This window comes from Nerophis lumbriciformis, linkage group LG03 (assembly GCF_033978685.3).
Source record: "Nerophis lumbriciformis linkage group LG03, RoL_Nlum_v2.1, whole genome shotgun sequence".
Classification (NCBI taxonomy): domain Eukaryota; kingdom Metazoa; phylum Chordata; class Actinopteri; order Syngnathiformes; family Syngnathidae; genus Nerophis; species Nerophis lumbriciformis.
Window position 1 is genome coordinate 28827553 of NC_084550.2, and position 22054 is coordinate 28849606.

General features: G+C 44.4%; 2 protein-coding genes across 2 annotated transcripts; both read right to left on the reverse strand.

The window, feature by feature from the left end:
• Window positions 1-3891: 3891 nt before the first annotated feature.
• Window positions 3892-5729, reverse strand: LOC133582331 (coiled-coil domain-containing protein 42 like-2-like). Its single transcript, XM_061936503.2, has one exon. It carries the CDS (start codon window positions 5327-5329, stop codon window positions 4319-4321), a length of 1011 nt encoding a protein of 336 aa, XP_061792487.1. The 5' UTR covers window positions 5330-5729; the 3' UTR covers window positions 3892-4318.
• A 1923-nt stretch (window positions 5730-7652) lies between these two features.
• Window positions 7653-21803, reverse strand: LOC133582320 (ankyrin repeat domain-containing protein 33B-like). The gene is made up of 5 exons (XM_061936492.1): window positions 20740-21803; window positions 14612-14741; window positions 12110-12250; window positions 11881-12044; window positions 7653-8508 (listed from the first exon to the last, which is right to left on the reverse strand). The coding sequence occupies exons 1-5, from the start codon at window positions 21220-21222 to the stop codon at window positions 7852-7854; spliced, it is 1575 nt and encodes a 524-aa protein (XP_061792476.1). The 5' UTR covers window positions 21223-21803; the 3' UTR covers window positions 7653-7851.
• Window positions 21804-22054: the final 251 nt, after the last annotated feature.

Genomic DNA, 22054 nt, shown 5'->3' on the forward strand with positions numbered 1-22054 from the left:
TTTAGCATCTTTGTTTTCTACCCGTCAACTGTCAGTTTAGCATCTTTGTTTTCTACCCGTCAACTGTCAGTTTAGCATCTTTGTTTTCTACCTGTCAACTGTCAGTTAAGCATCTTTGTTTTCTACCCGTCAACTGTCAGTTTAGCATCTTTGTTTTCTACCCGTCAACTGTCAGTTTAGCATCTTTGTTTTCTACCTGTCAACTGTCTGTTTAGAATCTTTGTTTTCTACCTGTCAACTGTCAGTTTAGCATCTTTGTTTTCTACCTGTCAACTGTCAGTTTAGCATCTTTGTTTTCTACCTGTCAACTGTCAGTTTAGCATCTTTGTTTTCTACCTGTCAACTGTCAGTTTAGCATCTTTGTTTTCTACCTGTCAACTGTCAGTTTAGCATCTTTGTTTTCTACCCGTCAACTGTCAGTTTAGCATCTTTGTTTTCTACCTGTCAACTGTCAGTTTAGCATCTTTGTTTTCTCCCTGTCAACTGTCAGTTTAGCACCTTTGTTTTCTACCTGTCAACTGTCAGTTTAGCATCTTTGTTTTCTACCCGTCAACTGTCAGTTAAGCATCTTTGTTTTCTACCCGTCAACTGTCAGTTTAGCATCTTTGTTTTCTACCCGTCAACTGTCAGTTTAGCATCTTTGTTTTCTACCTGTCAACTGTCTGTTTAGAATCTTTGTTTTCTACCCGTCAACTGTCAGTTTAGCATCTTTGTTTTCTACCTGTCAACTGTCAGTTTAGCATCTTTGTTTTCTACCTGTCAACTGTCAGTTTAGAATCTTTGTTTTCTACCTGTCAACTGTCAGTTTAGCATCTTTGTTTTCTACCTGTCAACTGTCAGTTTAGCATCTTTGTTTTCTACCCGTCAACTGTCAGTTTAGCATCTTTGTTTTCTACCCGTCAACTGTCAGTTTAGCATCTTTGTTTTCTACCTGTCAACTGTCAGTTTAGCATCTTTGTTTTCTACCTGTCAACTGTCAGTTTAGCATCTTTGTTTTCTACCTGCCAACTGTCAGTTTAGCATCTTTGTTTTCTACCTGCCAACTATCAGTTTAGCATCTTTGTTTTCTACCAGTCAACTGTCAGTTTAGCATCTTTGTTTTCTACCCATCAACTGTCAGCTTAGCATCTTTGTTTTCCACCTGTCAACTGTCAGTTTAGCATCTTTGTTTTCTACCTGTCAACTGTCAGTTTAGGCTGCTCGCCGGATCCTCATCACTTCTTCAAGATGGCGGCCCAATTTCTCGCGTCACAGCAGCCAATGCTGCGTCTACTTATAACATGTCTATGGGCAACACCATTAAGAAAAAAATTAATTGGACAAAAATGCGGAAGTACTACGGCAACTCCATTAAGACAAACCTTAAGGGACAAAAATGTAGTATACATATTATAATTATACAAAAATATAATAAAAGTGTGTAAATTTTACTTTTCATTTATAGCAAAGAGTGGATGTCCGAACATTTCACTGCAAATTTGCGGTTTATAAACCCAACTCCTGTAAGTGTTTGGACAATGATAGTTAAAAAAATAGCTTTTACGGCATACACAATACATACCTTAATTGTTTCCAAACAGTGTCTGTAACACAGCAGTAAAACGGCCGATCAAACAAAACATAAGTCATTGTCACGGACCCACTAGCTGTGCAAGCTAACTCTCCAATCAGCTAAACAGACTCAGTCACTCCACGGTGACGTTTTGGTGAATTTGCAAAATTAGAACAATACAAAACAAATGCCATTGTGAGTTAGTAATACTAACACAGACGTGTTAGCATGTTAGCTAATTGATTACATTATGATAGCATGTACAAATATGCATGAAAACACTCCTACACACATCACACATGGGACGGTTTAGTAAGTAAGAATTGTTTTAGTTATATTGTCAAACTTGGAGTTGTGAATGAAGAATTCATACGAGTAGAGACGCTTTGGACGGCTAGAGGACAAAGCAGCACTTGTACTTCCGGTTGAAAGCACCAAATGGAAGGACACAGCAGCACAAACAGTAACAGTAACTTATTTTGTATATTTGCTTGGTTTTTTGACGTTTTTTTTAAACCTTTTGCATAATGGCCGTCAGCAAAGAAAAATCCATAAACTATCTGCACCGTTTTATAAGTGGCAGGGCTCAAAGTGTAGGAAAAAAAGTAGTTTGGAATTTACGGAAGATAGCTTTATTGTCATTGTAAAAACAAATTACACATTTTCCTAACTCTACTTTGGCATCAGAATATTTTTCCCTGAGAAAAAAGCGTGTTTGGTTTTATGGGGCAGCCATGTTGTGTACCCATAAAGTAAACATGTCTTAAGTTTGTCTTCTTTCACGTCCAATATCTTCACTTGTTTGACAAATACTTCCAATTTCAAATGAAACCGTCAATCCGGCAGCTTCTGGGCCATACTTGCCAACCTTGAGACCTCCGATTTCGGGAGGTGGGGGAAGGGGGGTGGGCGTGGGCGTGGTCGGGGTATAAGGGGCGTGGTCTGGGGCGTGGCTAAAAGGGGAGGAGTATATTTACAGCTAGAATTCACCAAGTCATGTATTTCATATATATATATATATATATATATATATATATATATATATATATATATATATATATATATATATATTTATACGTATATATATATATTTATACGTATATATATATATATTTATTTTATTATATGTATATGTATACTAGAGACGCGCGGTTTGCGGGCACAACCGCGGAGTCCGCAGATTATCCGCGGATCGGGCGGATGAAATTTAAAAAAATTAGATTTTATCCGCGGGTCGGGTCGGGTCGGGTGATTGAAATAAAAAAAAATTAGATTTTAAATAGATTCAGGCGGGTGGCAGTTAAACCAATTCGGAAATATATATACATAGTTAAATGTTGTTACCCACATACGAAAAACGAGCAGGCACCTGCAGCATATGCCACAACAGAAGAAAAAAAAAGAAAAGAGATGGACACTTTTACGGAGCGGAGAAGGGACGCCTCGCCGGGGTCCGGGACCGAGGCCCCTTCCCCCGAGAGGGCCCCACCGGGAGCCGTAGCTGAGGCGATCCGCGAGAAGGGCCCGACGCACATCCAGGGTCACCACCGCGCCCACCGCACCGACACCCCGCCTCGTCCGCCTTCGCCGCGGCCGGCGTCACGCGCAGCAGGTAAGCAGCTTACCTGCCCGCCACCCCCGTGGCCGGGGGCTCGTAACAGGGGTCACTCCGCGCGCTCCGCCCGCGCAGCTTACCTGCCCGCCACCCCTGTTGCCGGGGGCGCGTAACAGGGGTCACTCCGCGCGCAGTGCGCTCACGAAAGGGGTGGGGCTCACCCTGGTTGATATAGACAGCAGGACGGTGGCCATGTAAGTCGGAACCCGCTAAGGAGTGTGTAACAACCCACCTGCCGAATCAACTAGCCCTGAAAATGGATGGCGCTGGAGCGTCGGGCCCATATACCCGGCCGTCGCCGGCAGCGAGACGCGCTTGGAGGTGCGCTCAGCGCGGCTCCCATATGATTGCGCACTGGTGTGCGTCTGGGTCGTGACAGCGTGGCACGCGAATGTCTGTGCTGCATTGGATCAGTCTCCTTTCTTTAACAGGCAAAAGCTTTATAACCTCACTAATGTCTTGCATCGTCTATATTAGATATATAACAACGGGCGGGTGCGGGCGGATGGCGGGCGGATGCGGTTCTGATCAAATGTTAGATCGGGTGGATTGCGGATGGTTGACGACTTTCTGATGCGGTTGCGGATGAAATAATTGCCTATCCGCGCATCTCTAATGTATACATATATATATATATATATATATATATATATATATATATATATATATATATATATATATATATATATATATATATAAATACTTGAATTTCAGTGTTCATTTATTTACACATATACACACACATAACACTAGATGGCAGTATTGTCCTGTTTAAGAGTGTCACATTGCTGTTTACGGCAGACGAACTGCTTTACGGTATACAAAAACGTGACTGCTGTTGTTGTGTGTTGTTACCGCGCTGGGAGGACGTTAATGAAACTGCCTAACAATAAATCCACATAAGAAACCAAGAACTCGCTCTCCATCATTCTGCAGTTATAACGTGATTGGGCAGGTATGCTGGTTATATTGTGGGTTAGCGGACTCAGGTCCATGAGGACCTGAGTCCGCCTGATTTTCGGGAGAAAATTTGTCCCGGGAGGTTTTCGGGAGAGGCGCTGAATTTCGTGAGTCTCCCGGAAAATCCGGGAGGGTTGGCAAGTATGTTCTGGGCTTGCTGCCCGCAGACCAGAACCGACAGTAATTCTGAGTTATCTGCCCACGCTGGAATGGGCTTCGTACTCCTTGATGATCTCAAAGTGGTCCAGCATGAAGGCGTGGATCTTCTCCAACTGCTTCTCTGTCTCGTTCAAAGCCACGCCTTGCTTATCGCAGACCTTGCCGCCGATCAGCTCGTAGAGGCTGAGGATGGACATCTTGATCTGCGCCAGCAGGTTCAGTTTTCTCGAGGCGGTGTCCTCGATGCGTTTCCACTCCTTGAACCAGTATTCCACCCGGATCTTGGATTCGAACAGTTCGGGCATGAGCTGGGTCAGCTCCATGTCCAGTTCCTGCCTCTCCATCTCGTACTGCTTCTGAAGAGTCAGCTGGGTTTTCCTCTGCTGGTTGGTTTTCTCGTACGCTTCGCCTTCCCGCTGAGAGAGCTGGTCCTCGACGTTGTGCAGACTCTCGATGTGGTGAGTCAGCGCTTCCTCGTCTTCAAAGAGTGTCATGCTCACCAGCTTCTGCATGAACTGCTGGTAGATGGTGTGCGAGTGGACCACGTCTTGGCGCTCTTGCTTCCTCTGCCTGAGCTCCGCACACTCCACAGTCAGGTTCTTGATCTCCTCCTCCTTGTTGTACACCTTGGTCATCTCCTTCTCCACTTTGTCCGTGGCTTCGTCCACAACCGCGTCCGCCTTAAAGGGCTCCCTGCTTAAGAACAGATCCTCCACCACATTTATATCCTGGAGGAGCTCACTCTCGCGCACTTTCAGAATGTCCAGCTGCTGTTGGAGATCGTCCGACTGGGCCTCCAGATCCTTCTCCTCGCGTCGGATGAGGATCTCCTTGAAAATGCCATCCCAGTCCGGGGAGCGCTTGTTCGCCAGCGCCTGCGAATGTTGCCTTGTGTTTGCGTGAGTGGACTTCACTTTCACCTTTGGAACCTTGTTGGACATTACCCCCGCTGGACTGGAATATTGAGTATTCGACAAGAAGTACAGCTCAAGAGGATCCTCTAGACCTGAACTCGCCAAGATCACGTAGCAACACCTATGCATCACTTTATGTCATCCTCTTTGCCCACGCTTATGTAATCACGTTCCTTGTTACACCATAGTGATGACTCAAATGTGACATCACATGATTAGTGACATCACAGGCCAGAGACACTCAACCAAACTGTTTCTTAGGGGCCACATTTTCAGAAAACTAAGGACCGGACTTCTCCCTTCACTGTAAGTCTTATTTTGTATATTCCAGAACCATCCATCCATCTTCTTCTGCTTATCCGAGGTCGGGTGGCTGGGGCAACAGCCTAAGCAGAGAAGCCCAGACTTCCTTCTCCCCAGCCACTTCGTCCAGCACCTCCCAGGGATCCAGAGGCCTTCCCAGGCCAGCCGGGAGACAGTCTTCCCAACATGTCCTGGGTCTTATCCGTGGCCGCCTACCTGTCGGACGTGTACTAAACACCTCCCTCGGGAGGCGTCCGGCTGGCATCCTGACCAGATGCCCGAACCACCTTCTTTGGCTCTTCTTCTTCTGTCTTGTGTCTTTAGACTTGCAGCTCTGTTGAGGCGAGCCAGATCAACGTGTCATCGTCCAGGTCAATCAGACCTTGTTCGCCATTCGGTGACCGGTGTTTGGAGCAACTAGTGACTATGTGCTCTACTGTCTGGACTGGGTCCCCACACTCGCAGGAGGCACTATCCGCAAGTCCCCACCTCTTCATCGCTGCTCCGTAGCGTCCGACGCCGGTCCTCAAGCGGTTGAGGGTTGTCCACTGCTTCCAGGGCAGTTCCTGGCCGGAGACGTCTGTGGGGTCGTCGATGTAGTGGTGCAGCCTAGATGGTTCTGCTAACTTCCACTGTTCTCTCCATCTCGTCTTGACCCAGGTGGCCTTAGAAGTATCAGCTGATGTTGTGCTGAGCAGCTCGTGGGCTTGCATGGCAAAGGGGCGCCTTGACTTAAGGCGCACGCGTCGTGGTGTTTCTGTGACAATCTTATGGAGGTGGTGGGATTCGCTGGTCTGTGCCTTTCGAGAGAGGGCCAGTGTGGCTGCTTCTCGTCTGATGTTTGCCAGGGCGAACATCTCCATGTGGAGGAGCAGCAGCTGTACTTTGAGATCCCCCGGATGACAGAGCTTCTCACCCTATCTCTAAGGGAGAGTCCCGCCACCCGACAGAGGAAACTAATTTCGTCCGCTTGTACTCCATTGACAACTCATCAGGTTCCCCGTCTCCCCAGGTCAAGAGTCTGGGTGTCATCCTGGATAGCACTTTATCATTCAAGTCCCATATCAACAATGTCACTCGGGCAGCATACTTCCTTCTACGCAATATCTCTGGCCTACGCCCATCTCGCTCCCTCAGCAGCGCTGAAATTCTGGTTCACACCCTGGTCACATCCTGTTTGGACTACTGTAATTCTCCACTCTTTGGTTTACCTGACAAGTCCATCCATAAACTACAACGGGTTCAAAACCTCCTCCATTAGTCACATAAAACCTGTCCTGAAGCAACTCCATTGGCTCCCCATTAAATATGGCATCCACTACAAGATCCTTCTCCTCACATTTAAGGCCATCAACAATCTTGGCCTCCGCATCTCCTTCATATCAAGACACCCTCCCATTCTCTCAGGTCTTCTTCCTCCCACCTACACGCCTGGTTACCATGGGGTCAGGAGTCACTCAGCCCCCACCTCCGGAACTCTTTTCCCCTGGACATTCCACACTTGTCTTTCATTGCCACCTTCAAAACATATCTTTTTTAAACTAGCTTACTCATGTTAATTAGTTGCCTCTGTCCGAATAATTGTATCTAAGTTATCACAAAACTTTGTGTTCCTATGGGTTCCCGGCGAGGAGACAAAATCTGTCTTTGATCTTACCAAGCAAAAGGCTTGTAAAACTCCACTGTGTACGATGGGAAGCAACATGAAGGTGTCGGTTTCTTTGATCTATTGTGATCCACAGGAAGATCTTGTCTTGACCCGAGATCTACAAAGCGGAAAGGAAGCAGGACCTGACGCAAGCTCCAGGCATCTTTTCTTTGAACTGTTTAGTGACCGAGGGCAACGGCTGTTTACGACCCCCTCTCCCATTAGAAACAGCTGTTGCCATGTAATCAGGGAAAGTCCAAATAAAAGAGGAGGCGTGCAATCCTTTCGTCAGAGCGTGGTGGAAGACTGTACAAGAGTACAGCCCAGACATTTCTCCTCATTGAGCTAAATTGAATCCTGTCTCTGTTCAATTCCTTGCTTCTTGTCTGTTTAATAGATGTCATCGGTGTTTGAGCCTAACAGGCTCCATGTCACTTCTCATATGCACTCTTATTATGTATATCTACAGTATATATATTAGTTTTTTAAGTGTTTGTCACATTACTGTTGTAAGGTGACCTTGAGTGCTGAGAAAGGCGCCCATAAATAAAATGAATTATTATTATTATTAAAAAGCATTGCTTTTAGTGAAATCCGGTTAGATCTTTGAAGAGCCTTTTTATTAGGATTAAGTGCACGATGGGCAGTTCATGCTGCAGGGAAGGATTCAACAAGGCAACCATGTCAACAAAGTCCTGTCTCATCTTCTCCTGGTCATCGGTAAAAGTCTCTGTCTCTCCTCCTTCTTCCTCTCCACCTTCTTCATCTTGTAGTCCCACTTTGGGATCTGCAGCTCATGGTAGTTCTGAGTCCGTCGCAGTTTTTCCGGTATGAAGGAAGGAGCCGGCGCCTTGCAGAGCCTTACCTTGGGCACCACGATGCCCGGCCGCACGCTGCTCCTCCTCAACAGGTGGAGGGGCAGCAGACTGGCCCGCCTCATGGCCACCGAGGAGGCCGCCGCCGCCATGTCCGTCAGAATCTGAGGTTGGAGGCTGGCCCTGCGATCCCTGGCCTTGGGGATGAGGAGGACGCGGGAGTTCTGGAAGAAGGTCTTGTAGTGGTTCAGTCTGTCAGGGCCCAGGTTCTTAAGGTCGGCCAGCCGTTGTCTCTTGAGGATATCCTGCACCGCGTAGCGCCGTTTCCCCAGGCAGGGGGGGCTCCCCGGGCATACGGTGCGACAGGCGGTGGCGACAACCGGACTGCTGAGACCGGTGGTGATTCTGACCATGTGTTCCAGAACGCCGTCATCCAGAGGGTGGACCTTGTTGCTGAGGTAAAATCTGAAAGGGCAACAGGACAGGAGGCCCACCAGACGCTTGCAGCAGGACTTGGGCTCTTGGGCCTGGGACACCAAATCCTGCAGAGGACAAAACAAATTGTTCAAAGAAAAAAAAAATGGAGGATTTTCTTTCACCAATTTAGCCTGGAGGCCATGTGTGACCTGCCTGTTTGAGGCTGGAGCGCTAGGCATCGAGCTAAAAGCCCCAGCTGTCAACTCGATGTCCAGCACCATCTCTGAAGGCAGGGGTGTCACACTCCTTTTCATGGAGGGCCACGTCGCAGACGTAATACATGACGTGGTGGACCACTTTAAGTGACGGACCGGGGTAAAGAATGTGGCGGACCACTTTAAGAGACGGACCGGGGTAAACTATGGGGCGGACCACTTTAAATGACGGACCGGGTAAACGATGGGGCGGACTACTTTAAATGACGGACCGGGTTAAACGATGGGGCGGACCACTTTAAAAAATGGACCGGGGTAAAAGATGTGGCGGACCACTTTAAATGACGGCCCGGGGTTAACGATGGGGCGGACCACTTAAAATGACGGACCCGGGTAAAAGATGTGGCGGACCACTTTAAATGACGGACCCGGGTAAAAGATGTGGCGGACCACTTTAAATGACGGACCAGGGTAAACGATGGGGCGGACCACTTTAAGTGACGGATCGGGTTAAAGGATGTGGCGGACCACTTTAAATGACGGACCCGGGTAAAAGATGTGGCGGACCACTTTAAATGACGGACCAGGGTAAACGATGGGGCGGACCACTTTAAGTGACGGACCGGGTTAAAGGATGTGGCGGACCACTTTAAATAACGGACTGGGGTTAACGATGGGGCGGACCACTTAAAATGACGGACCCGGGTAAAAGATGTGGCGGACCACTTTAAATGACGGACCAGGGTAAACGATGGGGCGGACCACTTTAAGTGACGGACCGGGTTAAAGGATGTGGCGGACCACTTTAAATAACGGACCCGGGTAAAAGATGTGGCGGACCACTTTAAATGACGGACCAGGGTAAACAATGGGGCGGACCACTTTAAGTGACGGACCGGGTTAAAGGATGTGGCGGACCACTTTAAGTGACGGACCGGGGTAAACGATGTGGTGGACCACTTTAAATGACGGACAGGTGTAAATGATGTGGCGGACCACTTTAACTGACGGACCGGGGTAAACGATGAGGCGGACCACTTTAAATGACGGACTGGGTTAAACGATGGGGCGGACCATTTTAAATGACCGACCGTAGTAAACGTTGTGGCGGACCACTTTAAATGACGGACCGGGTTAAACGATGGAGCGAACCACTTGGCGGTGGCGGCGTCTTACCGTAGTAAACAATGTGGCGGACCACTTTAAATGACGGACCGGGGTAAAAGATGTGGCGGACCACTTTAAATGACGGACCGGGGTAAACGATGGGGCGGACCACTTTAAGTGACGGACCGGGTTAAAGGATGTGGCGGACCACTTTAAGTGGATGGGGCGGACCACTTTAAGTGACGGACCGGGATAAACGATGTGGCGGACCACTTTAAGTGACGGACCGGGGTAAACGATGTGGTGGACCACTTTAAATGACGGACAGGTGTAAATGACGTGGCGGACCACTTTAACTGACGGACCGGGGTAAACGATGAGGCGGACCACTTTAAATGACGGACTGGGTTAAACGATGGGGCAGACCATTTTAAATGACGGACCGTAGTAAACGTTGTGGCGGACCACTTTAAATGACGGACCGGGTTAAACGATGGGGCGAACCACTTTAAATGACGGACCGTAGTAAACAATGTGGCGGACCACTTTAAATGACGGACCGGGGTAAAAGATGTGGCGGACCACTTTAAATGACGGACCAGGGTAAACGATGGGGCGGACCACTTTAAGTGACGGACCGGGTTAAAGGATGTGGCGGACCACTTTAAATGATGGACCCGGGTAAAAGATGTGGCGGACCACTTTAAATGACGGACAAGGGTAACCAATGGGGCGGACCACTTTAAGTGACGGACCGGGTTAAAGGATGTGGCGGACCACTTTAAGTGACGGACCGGGGTAAACGATGAGGCGGACCACTTTAAATGACGGACCGGCTTAAACGATGTGGCGGACCACTTTAAATGACGGACTGGGTTAAACGATGAGGCGGACCATTTTAAATGACGGACCGTAGTAAACGTTGTGGCGGACCACTTTAAATGACGGACCGGGTTAAACGATGGGGCGAACCACTTTAAATGACGGACCGTAGTAAACGTTGTGGCGGACCACTTTAAATGACGGACCGGGTTAAACGATGGGGCGAACCACTTTAAATGACGGACCGTAGTAAACAATGTGGCGGACCACTTTAAATGACGGACCGGGGTAAAAGATGTGGCGGACCACTTTAAATGACGGACCGGGTTAAACGATGGGGCGGACCACTTTAAATGACGGACCGTAGTAAACAATGTGGCGGACCACTTTAAATGACGGACCGGGGTAAAAGATGTGGTGGACCACTTTAAATGATGGACCGGGTTAAACGATGGGGCGGACCACTTTAAATGACGGACCGGGTTAAACGATGGGGCGGACCACTTTAAATGACGGACCGTAGTAAACAATGTGGCGGACCACTTTAAATGACGGACCGGGGTAAAAGATGTGGCGGACCACTTTAAATGACGGACCGGGTTAAACGATGGGGCGGACCACTTTAAATGACGGACCGTAGTAAACAATGTGGCGGACCACTTTAAATGACGGACCGGGGTAAAAGATGTGGTGGACCACTTTAAATGATGGACCGGGTTAAACGATGGGGCGGACCACTTTAAATGACGGACCGGGTTAAACGATGGGGCGGACCACTTTAAATGACGGACCGGGTTAAACGATGGGGCCGACCACTTTAAATGACGGACCGTAGTAAACAATGTGGCGGACCACTTTAAATGACAGACCGGGGTAAAAGATGTGGCGGACCACTTTAATGACGGACTGGGGTCAACGATGTGGCGGCCCACTTTAAATGACGGACTGGGTTAAACGATGTGACGGACCACTTTAAATGACGGACCGGGTTAAACGATGTGACGGACCACGTTAAATGACCGACCGTAGTAAACAATGTGGCGGACCACTTTCAATGACGGACCGGGGTAAACGATGGGGCGGACCACTTTAAATGACGGACCGGGGTAAACAATGAACCTTCGCTTCGTTGAACCTACAACTTCTTACCCTAATGTAATGAAGGATTGCGGCCGCTAGGTGTCACCAGATCACAAATTATCACTTGATCAAACCTTTGCTAACATTCCACACTGCAAAATAATAAAAGGATGCCTGCTGATGTGGTAAAGGATTAATATTGACATCGGCCAACACTCAAGGCGGAAGTGACATGGTATGGTAGTACGGGGACAAATAAAAGGAGCCCATTACCTCCAGCAGGGGCCACTCCAGGCTGAAGCAGTCACAGAACTGCTCGGCACACGGCTTCAACATGAGGCGGTACATCAGGTTGGCGGTCTCGTAGCGGCCCGTGAACAGAGCCCACTCTCTGGGCGTCATCTTGCGCCCGCCGTCCCGGGCTTGGACGTCGCCTCCTGCAAACATGAACCCACGTGGCTTCGCTGCGTCGGCGTCAATGTCGGCGGTGGCGGCGTCTTACCGGCCAGCATGATCATGCGGCAACAGTCGGCCCGACCCTGCATGGCCGCCTTCATCAAGGCTGTGAAGCCGTGACAGTTCCTCCTCTCGATGTCCAGTCCACTGAAATAGTTGAGCAGGAAGTAGGAGATGATCATGTGACCTGCACGGCACACAAGAACAATATCTGTGAATAGTTAACCATTAAAAATGTCCATTAGTTTGGCACAAAATATTACTGCACAAATGATGCAGTAAAACTTGACTACAACTCCCAAAAACAACAAAAATGTTTGCTATTCAATAAAGAAATGTCCAAAGAAAGTTAAGGTCTTAAGTATTTATGTGAGATCTCAAACAACCGGGTTACAGAGAAGCGAGTCTACGCTGCTTAGAGGGAAGGAAGGAAACAAAGTGTGAGAAAGAAACCTCCAGACCCTTGTGTCGGCCTTAAGTATGTGAAGACAGCGGAGGAGGGGCTGGGGTGGAATGGCGGGAAGAGGATGGGAGAAAAAAAGTCTGATTGTGAACAAGAACGGTTTAAACATCATAAAAGACAGTAATACAGCATCAATCACACAAACCATTAAAAGGCAGTAATACAGCATCAATCACACAAACCATTAAAAGGCAGTAATACAGCATCAATCACACAAACCATTTAAAAGGGCAGCAATACAGCATCAATCACATATGAAACCCATTTGAAAAGTTACATTTTGATCAAAAGACAAATAAAGCATAAATGAGTGATCTTTGACATCACAAGAGACCTTGTTTCATGATTTAAGGATGTGTGCGTTATAACCGGGTCGCACGGTAGGAAAGGTCGTGTTGCCTGGGATGCGGAAAGTCAGGCAGGAGAAGCAGTGTGCAGGTAAAAGAGTCTTTTGATCCACCAAGAAAATGCAAACATCCAAAATAGGAATTTTTGCTATTCAATAAAGAAATGTCCAAAGAAAGTCAAGGTCTTAAGTATTTATGTGAGATCTCAAACAGCCGGATTTTAGAGAAGCGAGTCTACGCTGCTTAGAGGGAAGGAAGGAAACAAGAAACCTCGTATCGGCCTTAAGTATGTGAAGACAGCGGAGGGGGGGCTGGGGTGGAAAGGCGGGAAGAGGATGAGGGAAAAAAAGTCTGATTGTGAACAGGAACGGTTTAAACATCATAAAAGGCAGTAATACAGCATCAATCCCACAAACCATTAAAAGGCAGCAATACAGCATCAATCACATATGAAACCCATTTGAAAAGTTAACGTTTTGATCAAAAGACAAATAAAGCATAAATGAGTGATCTTTGACATCACAACAGTCCTTGTTTCATGATTTAGGGACGTTACCATGAATCAATTTAAGTGGACCCCGACTTATACAAGTTGAAAAACTTATTGGGGTGTTAACATTTAGTGGTCAATTGTACGGAATATATACTGTACTGTGCAATCTACTAATAAAAATTTCAATCAATCAATCAAAGGTGTGCGTTGTAACTGGGTCGCATGGTAGGGATTTGATTTTTGATTTTTATTAAGGATCCCCATTAGCTGGTTGCCACCACAACCCACTGGTCTTCCTGGGGTCCACAAACTCAATACAATTACAAGTAAATGCACATAATTATAACTACACAATACAGAAACAAATAAAAGCAAGAGGATGGGAGAAAAAAAGTCTGATTGTGAACAAGAACGGTTTAAACATCATAAAAGACAGTAATACAGCATCAATCACACAAACCATTAAAAGGCAGTATCAATCAATCAATCAATGTTTATTTATATAGCCCTAAATCACAAGTGTCTCAAAGGGCTGCACAAGCCACAACGGCATCCTCGGTACAGAGCCCACATAAGGGCAAGGAAAAACTCACAACCCCAATGGGACGTCGATGTAATACAGTATTACATCATCATATACAGCATCAATCACACAAACCATTAAAAGGCAGTAATACAGCATCAATCACACAAACCATTAAAAGGCAGTAATACAGCATCAATCACACAAACCATTAAAAGGCAGTAATACAGCATCAATCACACAAACTATTAAAAGGCAGTAATACAGCATCAATCACATAAAATCCCATTTGAAAAGATAGGTTTTGATCAAAAGACAAATAAAATATAAATGAGTGATCTTCGGCATCACAACAGTCTTTGCTTCCTGCGTGCAGGTAAAAGTCTTTTGATCCACCAAGATAATGCAAACATCCAAAAAGGAGACCATACTTAAGGACACTTAACATTCAATGAAAAAAATGCTTTTGTTGCCTGTGTCCGCTTCCTAAAATTAGACTTAAACATGAAAAGTAGTTTTCAATAATACATATTTGGGTTAAATAATATAATCAAAATGTGTTTCCACTTAGTCCTGTTAAGCTAACACAGGAAGTTGCATCATTCAGACGGTCTGCAGGCCATTAGGGCCAAAAGTAAGAGTACAAAAAATGAAATATCAGACTTAGTTTTCAAAAATGAGTGTTTTTAAGAGCGTTACAACACGTGTGTGTTGTTGTTTACCTGCTTGTGCTGCAGTAATGAGGGCAGTGTTGCCCTCGTTGTCCTGCCAGTTGACGTCAATGTAAGGACATTGAGCCAGGGCAATGACCACGTCCACGTAACCATGGTAACAAGCAACAATCAGTGCCGACTGAAACACAAAAGTAGAAAGATGTTCAGTCGTTAATGTCAGAATAATTGTATATATAATAATAATAATATAAGTTATCACACAACTTGTTTTCCCATGAGTTCAGGCTGCCCTGCGAGAAGACAAAAACTGTCTTTGTCCTTATATATATATATATATATATATATATATATATATATATATATATATATATATATATATATATATATATATCCCCAGGGAAACCTGCGAAACAGGCTTGTAAGGATGATATAGCCTCTATGTTTTTCCTGACCTAACATATATATATATATATATATATATATATATATATATATATATATATATATATATATATATATATATATATATATATATTTATATATGTGTGTGAATATATATATGTGTGTATATACATACATATATATATGTATGTGTGTGCGTGTATATATATACACAAATATATGTGTGTATATACAGTATATGTATGTATATATATATGTATATATGTATATATACATGTGTGTGTACATATACATACATATATACATACACGTGTGTGTGTATATACACACACGTGTATATATACACATTTTTGTGAATATATATATATACAGACACATATGTATGTACATTTATGTATAATATATATAACATACATACACACATATATACTGTATATGTACATACGTATATACTGTACACACACACATATATACAAACATTTATACACAAATATGTATATATATATATACACGTAAAAGCCAGTAAATTAGAATATTTTGAAAAACTTGATTTATTTCAGTAATTGCATTCAAAAGGTGTAACGTGTACATTATATTTATTCATTGCACACAGACTGATGCATTCAAATGTTTATTTCATTTAATTTTGATGATTTGAAGTGGCAACAAATGAAAATCCAAAATTCCGTGTGTCACAAAATTAGAATATTACTTAAGGCTAATACAAAAAAGGGATTTTTAGAAATGTTGGCCAACTGAAAAGTATGAAAATGAAAAATATGAGCATGTACAATACTCAATACTTGGTTGGAGCTCCTTTTGCCTCAATTACTGCGTTAATGCGGCGTGGCATGGAGTCGATGAGTTTCTGGCACTGCTCAGGTGTTATGAGAGCCCAGGTTGCTCTGATAGTGGCCTTCAACTCTTCTGCGTTTTTGGGTCTGGCATTCTGCATCTTCCTTTTCACAATACCCCACAGATTTTCTATGGGGCTAAGGTCAGGGGAGTTGGCGGGCCAATTTAGAACAGAAATACCATGGTCCGTAAACCAGGCACGGGTAGATTTTGCGCTGTGTGCAGGCGCCAAGTCCTGTTGGAAATTGAAATCTCCATCTCCATAGAGCAGGTCAGCAGCAGGAAGCATGAAGTGCTCTAAAACTTGCTGGTAGACGGCTGCGTTGACCCTGGATCTCAGGAAACAGAGTGGACCGACACCACCACATGGCACCCCAAACCATCACTGATGGTGGAAACTTTACACTAGACTTCAGGCAACGTGGATCCTGTGCCTCTCCTGTCTTCCTCCAGACTCTGGGACCTCGATTTCCAAAGGAAATGCAAAATTTGCATGGTTGGGTGATGGTTTGGGGTGCCATGTCATCTGCTGGTGTCGGTCCACTCTGTTTCCTGAGATCCAGGGTCAACGCAGCCGTCTACCAGCAAGTTTTAGAGCACTTCATGCTTCCTGCTGCTGACCTGCTCTATGGAGATGGAGATTTCAAGTTCCAACAGGACTTGGCGCCTGCACACAGCGCAAAATCTACCCGTGCCTGGTTTACGGACCATGGTATTTCTGTTCTAAATTGGCCCGCCAACTCCCCTGACCTTAGCCCCATAGAAAATCTGTGGGGTATTGTGAAAAGGAAGATGCAGAATGCCAGACCCAAAAACGCAGAAGAGTTGAAGGCCACTATCAGAGCAACCTGGGCTCTCATAACACCTGAGCAGTGCCAGAAACTCATCGACTCCATGCCACGCCGCATTAACGCAGTAATTGAGGCAAAAGGAGCTCCAACCAAGTATTGAGTATTGTACATGCTCATATTTTTCATTTTCATACTTTTCAGTTGGCCAACATTTCTAAAAATCCCTTTTTTGTATTAGCCTTAAGTAATATTCTAATTTTGTGACACACGGAATTTTGGATTTTCATTTGTTGCCACTTCAAATCATCAAAATTAAATGAAATAAACATTTGAATGCATCAGTCTGTGTGCAATGAATAAATATAATGTACAAGTTACACCTTTTGAATGCAATTACTGAAATAAATCAAGTTTTTCAAAATATTCTAATTTACTGGCTTTTACCTGTATATATATATATAAAATTAAATATCCCTCACGAGCAGGGAAACCTGCGAAACAGGCTTGTAGGGATGATATAGCCTCTTGTGTTTTTTCCTGACCTAACGTGTATATATATATATATATATATATATATATATATATATATATATATATATATATATGTATATGTATATATATATATATATACATATATATATATATATATATATATATATATATATATATATATATATATATATATATATATATATATATATACACACACACACATAACAAAAAAGTTTTTCGAAAATTTGGAATTGATTTAGAATCGGGATAAGTACGATTTTTTTTCAAGCACTCCTAAATGCAATGTGTCAGTATTCCATGTATTTGCTAATTCTATGCTAAAAATTCACTCCTCTTACTCAATTGGTCAAATTAAACTCAAATATTTGGCTTAGGAACTGTAACAACGCATTTTGTAATAATGTAATAAACACTCACCTTCTTTTGTAAAAAAAAAAAATCTTCCACATTTTGTAATAAAATTGTTCAACACAACTTTGACGCATTTACATATTTCAAAAGTTATTACAAAATGTGTGTGCTGCACTTTTTTTTTTTTATTGCAACAATTTAGTGCATTATGTAATAAATTACATGACATCACATATTACATCATGCACCGCATGTTATTCAAAAAAGGGCAGTGTCAGCATTTTGTCATAACTTCGGCAATATGTAACACGCTATTACATCATTAGATAATGCATCATTATTACACAATGTGACAGATTATTACATCATTAGATAATGCATCATTATTACACAATGTGACAGATTATTACATCATTAGATAATGCATCATTATTACACAATGTGACAGATTATTACATCATGTGGGGGAAACATATTACATCATTAGATAATGCATCATTATTATACAATGTGACAGATTATTACATCATGTGGGGGAAATGTATTACATCATTAGATAATGCATCATTATTACATACTGCATTGTTGCAGGAACAGTGTACCAAAATGAAGTTGACTGAAATTGGCAAATACTACACATTTTGAGTAGTTCAATATGTGTATTGTCACATTTAAAAAAAAAAACATCTACTTTTATTTGTTGGAATGACCCATTCATTATTTTTGTATTGAAGTTAACTTTATCAGGTATAATTTTCTGATAGGATTGGAAGTAACATGTGTTTGCATTTAGTCACATAACCCTTGAAAAGCAGTCTTCTACTGAGGTCAAAGTGCACGTGTCCATCCCCGCGCTGCAGGGACTTCCCAAGAAAGTGGGAATCCCACAAGAATGTAGGTTTTGGCTTTAGGAGGAAGATTAAAGACCTTAGCAACATCTGGTAGAAGGTCCACACATAGGGACAGAGGATATGGGTCGATCACAGGTTAACTAGTCAAAGACCTTAGCAACATCTGGTAGAAGGTCCACACATAGGGACAGAGGACAGGGGTCGATCACAGATTAACTAGTCAAAAACCTTAGCAACATCTGGTAGAAGGTCCAAACATAGGGACAGAGGACAGGTGTCGATCACAGGTTAACCAGTCAAAGACCTTAGCAACATCTGGTAGAAGGTCCACACATAGGGACAGAGGATAGGGGTTGATCACAGGTTAACTAGTCAAAGACCTTAGCAACATCTGGTAGAAGGTCCACACATAGGGACAGAGGACAGGTGTCGATCACAGGTTAACCAGTCAAAGACCTTAGCAACATCTGGTAGAAGGTCCACACATAGGGACAGAGGATAGGGGTCGATCGCAGGTTAACTAGTCAAAGACCTTAGCAACATCTGGTAGAAGGTCCACACATAGGGATATAGGATAGGGGTCGATCGCAGGTTAACTAGTCAAAGACCTTAGCAACATCTGGTAGAAGGTCCACACATAGGGACAGAGGACAGGAGTCGATCACAGATTAACTAGTCAAAGACCTTAGCAACATCTGGTAGAAGGTCCAAACATAGGGACAGAGGTCGATCACAGGTTAACCAGTCAAAGACCTTAGCAACATCTGGTAGAAGATCCACAAATAGGGACAGAGGATAGGGGTCGATCACAGGTTAACTAGTCAAAGACCTTAGCAACATCTGGTAGAAGGTCCACACATAGGGACAGAGGACAGGGGTCGATCACAGGTTAACTAGTCAAAGACCTTAGCAACATCTGGTAGAAGGTCCAAACATAGGGACAGAGGATAGGGGTCGATCACAGGTTAACTAGTCAAAGACCTTAGCAACATCTGGTAGAAGGTCCACACATAGGGACAGAGGTCGATCACAGGTTAACTAGTCAAAGACCTTAGCAACATCTGGTAGAAGGTCCACACATAGGGACAGAGGATAGGGGTCGATCACAGGTTAACTAGTCAAAGACCTTAGCAACATCTGGTAGAAGGTCCCCACATAGGGACAGAGAATAGGAGTCGATCACAGGTTAACTAGTCGAAGACCTTAGCAACATCTGGTAGAAGGTCCACACATAGGGACATAGGATAGGGGTCGATCACAGGTTAACTAGTCAAAGACCTTAGCAACATCTGGTAGAAGGTCCACACATAGGGACAGAGGATAGGGGTCGATCGCAGGTTAACTAGTCAAAGACCTTAGCAACATCTGGTAGAAGGTCCACACATAGGGACAGTGGATAGGAGTCGATCACAGGTTAACTAGTCAAAGACCTTAGCAACATCTGGTAGAAGGTCCACACATAGGGACAGAGGATAGGGGTCGATCACAGGTTAACTAGTCAAAGACCGTAGCAACATCTGGTAGAAGGTCCACACATAGGGACAGAGGATAGGAGTCGATCACAGGTTAACTAGTCAAAGACCTTAGCAACATCTGGTAGAAGGTCCACACATAGGGACATAGGATAGGCGTCGATCGCAGGTTAATTAGTCAAAGACCTTAGCAACATCTGGTAGAAGGTCCACACATAGGGACAGAGGATAGGGGTCGATCGCAGGTTAACTAGTCAAAGACCTTAGCAACATCTGGTAGAAGGTCCACACATAGGGAAAGAGGATAGGGGTCGCTCACAGGTTAACTAGTCAAGTAAATAAACTGAGTGGTATGCAGGCTGTCCGGCACCAAGATTAGACCCATCATTCCACTCATCCTGGACATTCAAACGAACACTTTCCCAAGTTCCAAACCAAATTCCGGTTTTACTGGAAATTCAAACTCTTCAACATTCAAACCATTCCAACATTCATCCTACGTCCATTAGCATTTCAGTTCAGCGTCAGCTCTTCGACATTCAAACTATTCTTCCATTCATACTACATTCTGTCAGCATTTCACTTCAACTTCAGCATTGGAGCATTCACATGCAATTCCTCTAGGAATGGCCTCTTCTAGTTTACAATTAAGTTTTTGTTTGCCTAGAACCATTGCCCTGTTTTTTATTCCGATTACAATCATGATCAGTATGTTTATACACCACCGAGTAACTGCTGATGAGGCTGCTAGTTTTCTGAAGACCTTGGTATGTTTTACCAAGGGATGAAGGCGATGACTTAGCAAGCCTGTTAAAAGATGATCCCAAAGCCAAGCAGAGAACACCTCCCATCTGTCACCAGGAGGATTAACCCCGTGCTCCGACCCCACAGGACTATTGGATATTTCTCACAAGATGACATTTTGTCCAGGTTACTCTTACTCTTCTGTTCCGGTCCGTCTCCTGCACTTCCTCCTCCGTCACTCCTTGTCTGATCATGATCTTGACGATGATGGCGTTGTTGTTGCAGCAGGCCTTAAAGAAGGTGATGGGCTCCGGACTATCGGGGCTGGGAGAGCGGAGACCGTCCGACCCGACGGAACTGTCAATGGGGTAGAAAGAATCGTCGGAGGCGATGCTCCTCGTGTCCGAGTCCTCCGACAGGGCCTCAAAGTCTAATTCCTCAAACTCCTGGTAGATATCGTCCTCATCCTCCCAGTAATTTCGGGTGTAATCAGCTTCGACCTCCTCGATTTCTCCCGATTCCTCGCTGTGGTCGCCATCCTTGTCCACTTCAGTGACGGACATGACAGGCGTTGACCTGACCTCTTTGTTTGGGCCCGGCTGAACGCCGACTGATCCCATTCTTCCGGCGACGCCATTCTCCTGAAGTTTTCCACTTTCTTCCTCCGTTATTAACACCATTTAGTCCCACCCTCCCCCCACTCACGTCTTTGAATCGTGGTGGGATACCAGGACATCTTTAGGAGGACTTACAGTCGAGTCCAAAGGGTTCTCCTCACATCCATGTTTGGATCACAAGATGAGTTCACCAAGAGTCCAAACAGTTACTAAACATCCCAATGCGGTGTGACGGATTCCAATAGTTCCCACAGAGTCCATAATTGCAGGAAAAATCGTTTGTGTCTACTTTAGAAAAACACAAACTATAGTTTCGCCCGGCATCAAGTCACCACCAAGGAGTTGTTGGGGTGTAAGTAAAGCTGTCACCGTCGTCTGGAAAAAGGAGCACATACTAACATTGGTAGACTATTCAAAATGAATCTTGTACTTCTCCACGGAGGAACAGCGGACTTCTTTCTAAGACACTTCCTTCCCAAGTGACGCACACTAATCCATTTATTTACTCTGTGGCTCCCAGCCCTTCACCCCCGGTCTCTACAAGTCTTCATTTTCTTCAAGTCCGATGGTCCCACACCCTGAGTGACAAAATGAGGATTGGACAAGAAGTTACTTGCCAAACCTGCAATTCATGTTTCATTTACTCATTAAAGGCAATTGTATTTTGTTTTTAATGCCGAAAAAAAATTCAACACAGTCAGACTTTAATTTCCTTTTATGTTCTGACAAAGATCAATTCATACATACTGTAATTAATAAAACATGATTAATGTTGCACAAGATTCTGAGTTCATGTGTGAAAGGAAACATACCTGCCTTTAATTGGATTGGATGGTCACGTGACTTCATTTGCATACAGGATGCTGTAGACAAATCTTCATCATGAAAGTAGGTC

Excerpts from the sequence above, each read along its gene's own strand:
- LOC133582331 (XM_061936503.2), bottom strand. The coding sequence starts at position 5,329 with ATGCATAGGTGTTGCTACGTGATCTTGGCGAGTTCAGGTCTAGAGGAT.
- LOC133582320 (XM_061936492.1), bottom strand. The coding sequence starts at position 21,222 with ATGGTGTTAATAACGGAGGAAGAAAGTGGAAAACTTCAGGAGAATGGC. Across the intron at positions 12,251-14,611 it reads CATTACTGCAGCACAAGCAG|GTCACATGATCATCTCCTAC; the intron begins GTAAACAACAAC and ends TGTGCCGTGCAG. Across the intron at positions 8,509-11,880 it reads TGGAGTGGCCCCTGCTGGAG|GATTTGGTGTCCCAGGCCCA; the intron begins GTAATGGGCTCC and ends TGTCCTCTGCAG.